Genomic DNA, 7,500 nt, shown 5'->3' with positions numbered 1-7,500 from the left:
ACTTTGCAGTTGTGCCGAGAGACGACGACAGTTGCCTGCACGATGCTATTCCTACTCTTCTTTACTCCTCCTTCATCCTACAGGTCCCTCTTCTTCTTCTTCTTCTTCTTCTTCTCCTAGTTCTCTCTCTTTCTGTAAATTTTCCAAAAAGATAAACGACTATATTACGACGAACGTGCAGCCTGGCACGCGTTGAACGCCGACGGAATTTCAACGCCCAACTCGTAAGCGCAAAACCTACGACGACTAGCTTATAAACAAAGAAAAAAAGAAGAGAGAGAGAGAGAGAGAGAGAGAGAGTGAAAGAAAAAAAGGATGAAAAAATATAAACTCTCCTCTCCCTTTCAAGATCATCGCTTAGCTTTTCATCAAACTAACGATACGTTCTTCTTCTTTCTTTCCTTCTTTTTCTCATTTTTGTTTTCTTTTCAAATGAAGAAAAAGTAAAAAGAATTAAATTAAATTGAATTAAATTAAAAAAAAAAAAAAAAAAAAGAAGAAAAAAAAAAGGAGAACTCGTAGTTTTTTCTTTTTTTCTTTTTTTTTTTTTTGAGTTTTGTTTTCCTCTTTTTTTTTCTTTCTTTCTTTCTTTCTTTTTTTTTTTCTTTTTTCAAAGTTTCTCGACGTTAAATCATTCGCATTATCGTTTGTACGTAGTTACTTACGTACATTTAACGTGGATATAAAATAGTTTCAACGGATTCGTGCCGATTCCAATTGTTTCGAATAGTTTGACGATTTAACAGAATCGAAGGGTAAAACTATTTCCAATGGATCGGACCAACCACCGAGGCTCTCTCGATTGTTACCAATAGTTGTTCCTTAACATCCGTTAATCGTGTCCGATGATCGAAATTTTGTTTTCGAACATTTTTCACTCTTCTTCTCTCTCTTTTTTTCGTTTCTTTTTTTTTTTTGTCTTTCTTTTTCTTTTTCTTTTTTCTTTCGTAAAACAAGGTATCCAATGTTATAATGTTCCAAGTATAAGAAGAACATTGTCACTTGGTGTAATACTTGAAATGGATCCATCCTCGTAATCAACGAGGTATGATATAAAAAAGAAACTTCGTTCGAAGGATCCAACGAACAAAGTTCAGTTGTATATTTATATATACGTATCTTTTTTTTTTTTTTTTTTTTTTTTAACACCGTACAATTCGTAAAAAGATATAAATCTTCTTATTTATCGTCACTTCCCAACTTGAGGTTTGTTTTCGATAGCTATTACGTATACTCTTTAATGGTATCCCAGGATGAAACTTTCCAAACGATCTTCCGGCGTTACCTGTTTACCTCTTTATACACCATTTTCTTCAAGTTATCTATCTCAGTAACAAGAACAACAATAACAACAACAACAAGAACAACAACAACAACAACAACAACAACAACAACAACAAACAACAATAACAACAACGTAAAACACTGAAAATAAAAATAATACGTGGTAACTTGTTTTCTGTTGCAGCTCGGTGAAACCTTAAATCCGGAACTACGTATTATCACGAGCGTATTTAGCAAGGTTCTTCACAGAGGTACGTAGAAAAATTCATGAACTGTATTTAAATTGAATTATATATATATATATATATATATATATATATATATATATATATATATATCCATAAAAATTACTTTCGTTCTATAATAATTTTCAAGGATCATTTATAAACAATCCTTGAAACTTTCTTCTTATAAAATAATCGTCATTATAATTAACGATGTTAAATGAAATAAAATTTAATCGGATTCGATTAAAGTAGATTCCGTCAGTCATTTTATTTAAGGGGTACTTTATACGGGAAATTTATTCAGCACTAAATCGTAAAGCGAGATGAGAAATGCACAAAGGAGAACAACGCGAAAGTTCGACTCAGAAAAGACCTTTTCCTTGAATATCCTTGATGCCCTCGAAAAAAAAACCTATCGACTTCTGTACTCCCTTGATAGAGACAAGGGAGAGAGAGAGAGAGAGAGAGAGAGAGAGAGATAGAGAGAGCTTTCAAACTCATGGAACACTTGAGGATCACGAAAAAAAAAAAAAAAGAAAAGAGAAGAGAAGAGAAGAAAAGAACAAAAAAGTCTCTAAATCTATCGCAATTATAACAATTATCGATTAATTCGAAGCTCCGATATCGTAATAAAATTCAATAAACGTAAATAATATACTCGTTTGTTCTTTTTCGAAATGAACTTTGATCATTTCTATAATTCGCGATGATAATGATTTATTTTTAACGATTTATCTTTTCGATATTTTATTTTTATATTCACATTTAATCTATTTTCTACTCTATTCCCTATCGATTGTGTCTGAACTCATTCAATGAGACAAATTACCCATCTTCCTATTTATAACATTTAACATTTGACAACGACATCAAGCGTGACATTTCCATATGACTATGGTTACATCTATCTATGTATCCATCTACGAGAATTAATATAATCAGAGATCCTATATAGGTTATATAATATCGACATTGAGTTATATATTATATGTATATATAGTTATGACAGTAAAATGTCTAATATCAAAGATAAATTGTAATAATAATATTAGTTTCTTTCAAATAAATTAACGCGTATTTTAACTTATTATATTATCAAATATAGAACAGACCATAATTCAAACTATAAAAAGAAAATATGACAGAATGTATAAAATCGTACACGAATAATAACGTTAATCCCTAGATTAGAAAAAACAAAAAAAAAAGAAAAAAAAAAATTAAAAGTACAATTACTTTAGAATAAATTAACGCGCATTTTAATCTATCTTATTATCTTATTATCAATGATAGACCAGACAATGATACAAGTTATCAAAGGTAAATACAACGGGATGGATAATCGTACTTGATAAAGTATACTTGTGTGCTTACTTATATAACCTATAATTTTCACGAGGAACATTCGAATTGAAAAGCACTTGTTTCAGAGAGCGAGGCGTGTCGGTTGGTTCCTTGGATGTAGTGGAATTGTGGAAGGTGAAAAGTAAGTTCGCAATTAGTAGCCGGCATAGCCGAGAATCGTCCTAGCGGATAGTAGTGCAAAGTAGACTGGTGGAAGGTATGCCATCGTTACAGTATACCGTCCCTCTCTCTCTTGCTCGTTCCTTGGGATTGGATAGCGAAAAGTGTAGGTGAACAGCAGCGTCAGGATGAATACGCGCTTCACGCACCAGATAACGTCTGGAAAAGAACTTGAAGCGATGCTGGATGAGCCCTTAGGCGGGATAACTTTGGATAATAAATAAAATGTTGCCTGAAAAAAAGAAAAATATCAGAGAAAGAGAGAGAGAGAGAGAAAGAAATATATATATATATATATATAAAGAGGGTCCTATCTTTCTCTGTTTTCCGCGACATAGTCGAGAGGGTGAAAAGTCGAGGCGCGAGAGATGGAGAGAAGACAAGAGGCAAAGAGGAAAGAGGAAAAAGTGAGGACGATAAAGAGAGAGAAGGAGGGGGGGAGAGAGAGAGAGAGAGAGAGAGAGATGAAGAAGGGAGGAAAATGACTCTCTTAAGGTAACGAGTCACTTCGCCACGACGAATATCCGTGCCAGCGCGTGCGCGCTTTTATGTGCAAGAGGCGAGTCTATCTTGTCACGTGACTCGATAACACCCTCCGACTTCTCTTTACCGAGCTTCCTTTTGTCTTCGTTCTCGAGATAGCCGCGTGTCCACGACGCCTGTTCCTTTCGATGCCTCGTGTCTTTTTCTTTCTTTTCTTTTTTTCTTTTCTTTTTTTCTTTTCTTTTTTTCTTTTCTTTTTTTATTCCTCCTCCTACTTCTCCCTTCTCTCCTTTTCTTTTTTTAGAGCGTAAAACGAAGACCTGTGCAAATTATATATTATAAAAAAGAAATTCACTTAATGATCGAGTTTTTTTGACAACGAAGAAGATTATTATGATGATGACGATGACGATGTAAGAGAAAAATAAAAGAGAAACAAGAAATTGTCCAGGTAGAACGAGTTGACCTGAAAACTGTACAACTTCTCTCTTTCTCTCTCTCTTTCTCTCTCTATATATATATCTGTCTTTTTAATGACGAAAGGAAGGAACCCTCGATCGGTCGATATTTCGATTTATTATATACATAGATGGATGAGATACGATCATACGTTGTCGTACGTTTAGAAGTCCATGTGTGCATAAATCCCACGGCAAGATGGTGGAATATGTATGGGTGCATTGTAATCAATACCATGTTGACACCTAGACCGGGCCACATAACTCATAAGACAATGGAAAACAGTTGGGTGAAAGGGGTAGGATGAAGGAGGTAGGTAGTGGGATGGAGGTGAGGGGGTTGGTTGAGAGTGAGGGTGGTAGGCGGACGGGAGGACCCGGGGAAACGGCAGGAATCTAAGTATTCTATTGTAGTACGTATATCGCCTCGACTGGCAACTAGATATGCACTGGAATTATAGCTCTAAGCATAGCGAAAAGTACGAATGTTTGCATGAGGGAACAGAGAGAGAGAGAGAGAGAGAGAGAGAGAGAGAGAGAAGATATCTATCGATGAATTTCACGAAGACTTATCTCCAAAACGATTAAAAAATCTTTTCTCATAACAAGTAGATAGTCTACTGTGTATATATCCGCGTGCACATAATAGTCTCTCTCTCTCTCTCTCTCTCTCTCTCTCTGTGTATGTATGTGTGTGTGTGTACGTTATACGTGCGTGTGCGTTTGTATCCGGTAAATTCGTGAATAAAAAAAAAGTAAGAAAACTAGTTAAATGTCTTCTTTGCATATATAAACGAACTTTCGTTTACGAGATATCCTTCGTCAAGATTTGAATCCATTTGAGACTTCAAATGTTCTCTGCTAATATTTATCAGAGAAAAGAGAGAGAGAGAGAGAGAGAGAGAGAGAGTTTCATCGTCCGAAACGAGAAGGACGAATTACGTCTAGTTGACTAACTTAACATTAATTCGTGTTAATTTAAGAACATCTTTTTTACTTATTCTCGTATTATATAATATATAACTAAGTAAATACTTAGTTGCCTATTGGATAAATTTCATTGGTCGAGTGAATTCCGACGAATCTTGACGATTGCAGACGAGGGAAAGAGAATTGTTAGGGGGGATTGGTGGCAACGATTGGGCGGGTTATTACTGAAACAGACAAACGCGATATTAGAATTTATTCGGAGTATATTCGAACGGGATGCTCGCATTATCTCGGTATAGTATCGTTGGATTCATTGACTCCAAATGAGTCCCCAATGAATTTACGAGCTCGGCTTCGGTTTTCACACGAACGATCGCACGGGATTTTGGTAGATACGCGCGCGTTCCTGTACGATGCAAAATCTGTTCGTTCTTTTATTTTCAACGTGCACACGCTCTGGAAGGTTTATCCGTACTCGTTCGAAAGTCACAATAAAATGGGAATGTTCTATATATGTTCTATATATGTGTATGTGTGTGTATATATATATATATATATATATATATATATATATTATATATATTATATATAATATATAATATATATATAGAGAGAGAGAGATATGAACATAGGGATATGTATACAAATATCCCTATTATTTTGAGCATACGCTATCGTCAAATCTTTTTGTTTATCCACTTAACGCGTTTTAACGAGCGACGATTCGTCCTCGTCGTTGTCGTCGTCGTCGTCATCGTTGTCGTCTATTTTCCTATTTTTCGTAATCCAACATATTATACACATACAGATATACATACATATTTTTGTAAAATCATATTCTCACAAAGAAACGTGTCGCATAGAAGAGATCTACTACGAGAAATCTCTTTTCTCTTCTGAGGTTGGCCTTTAACATGGGAAAAGGATGTTACAAATTATTTAGAATTCCAACGAAAAGCCTATATTTGTAATTAATTATTACGATGCGGAATCTCCTCGTGGATGGGGCGGGTGGTTGCTTACTACGTAAAGAACAGAGGAGCTGTCAAGTACAGTTGAATGCAACGAGCATGCTTTCGAGCATTATGATTGTGCTAGCAAGCACTGACGGGGAGGAGATGCCTGAAATTCCGTGGTAGACAGATCGGGAGCAGTTTCTGCCCGGCAGGTTGGCACTAACACACGAATAGGCCAATTTCATACTCACGCGTCTCTATTTCGCATATACGAGAATATCTATCTATGGATGTGTATATATGTATGTATGTATGTACCTACGTATGTATTAATATCTACAAATGTCAACGAACTTTTTTCCTCATTTTTTTATTTTTTATTTCTTTTTTTTTTTTTTGGTTCGATACGCCTTGTACGAATTAATACATTTTTTTTCTCTTCTCTTTTTTTTTTCATCTAGACACGCTAACAAAAATTTGATTCTCTCTCTCTCTCTCTCTCTCTCTCCCGCTCTCTATCTCTAATAACTTAATTAATCATTTATATTTGTTCCTTTCTCTTATCTTATGATAAAACGTTATAGGTATATACTTTATCATATGTACACACGTTGGTTATTCATTCTTATTTTTCTATCTTCGTCCATGTCATTACGTTTAATATCACAATTTTTTCGATTAACAATATTAAAGGATGAAAAAAATCGATTCGAACGATCTATGAAACATTGAAAGGATATTTCTTAATTTTATTCTTACCCTCCTTTACCCAAATTTCCAAAGCAATCCATTTGCGTTCCCCCTTTTCATCCATCAAAACCTTTCTGTTCGGAAAAAAGAAATGTTATGGATACGGGTCCTGGAAACACGCTCATGCTTATATTTTAGGACAGAGTGGGTATGTGCGCGTGCGCGCGCGTTTAAAGGAGACAGAAAGGAAAAAAAAGGAAAAAAGAAGAAAAAAAATAAACAAGCCACAATTTTATCAAAGCAGACAGGTACAATAAGTTTTTGTCCGTAGCAACGTAGTGAAATTTTCCACGAAGGTACGTAAGGGTTTCGTAAGGGATTCTCCTTTCGCACAAGTACCTACCAACCTACCTACCTACCTACCTACCTACCTACCTACCCACCTACCTACCTACCCACCTACTTACCTACCTACCAACCTACCTACCAACCCAATCTACTACTCGAAGGAGTGTCGGCAAGCCGCATATCAAGGCTGCAGGCGCGGCCTATAATTTCTCTCAAGTAGGCGCCCCGTGTTGCTGCTTTATATACAACACACTTGAAACGCGGCAAAATAAGCGCAAGTACGGCCCTAAATGGTTTTTACCATTTTTTTTTCTTCCTTTCTTTTTCCTTTTCTTTCCTTTTCTTTTCTTTTTCTTTTTCTTTTTCTTTTTTTTACCGAGTTATTTGTTCCATGTGAAGAAAGGAAGGAAGGATTAAAAAAAAAAAAAAAAAACAAACAAAAAAAAAAAAGAAAATAAGAAATATTTAATGTTTAATTATTTACGAGATTGCAAATTTTCGTCTTTACGAATATGTGATGTATTTTTTTTTCTCTTTTCAAGGAAAAAAAAGAAGAAGAAAGAAATCGATTTATATATATATATATATATATATATATAT

At 34.9% G+C, this 7,500-nt stretch overlaps 1 protein-coding gene across 5 annotated transcripts in view; it reads left to right on the top strand.

The window, feature by feature from the left end:
- Positions 1-7,500, top strand: part of LOC124948717 (carbonic anhydrase-related protein 10-like) — a 190,722-nt gene that overhangs the window by 170,367 nt on the left and 12,855 nt on the right. For all 5 annotated transcript variants that reach the window (XM_047492743.1, XM_047492742.1, XM_047492741.1 and 2 more), the window contains one exon: positions 1,469-1,535. In XM_047492743.1, the coding sequence (XP_047348699.1) occupies positions 1,469-1,535 (67 nt within the window). The remainder of the gene's footprint in view (positions 1-1,468; positions 1,536-7,500) is intronic.

This window comes from Vespa velutina, chromosome 4, assembly GCF_912470025.1.
Source record: "Vespa velutina chromosome 4, iVesVel2.1, whole genome shotgun sequence".
Lineage (NCBI taxonomy): Eukaryota > Metazoa > Arthropoda > Insecta > Hymenoptera > Vespidae > Vespa > Vespa velutina.
The sequence above is the reverse complement of the archived record's forward strand: the minus strand, read 5'-3'. Positions and strand labels throughout refer to the sequence as shown.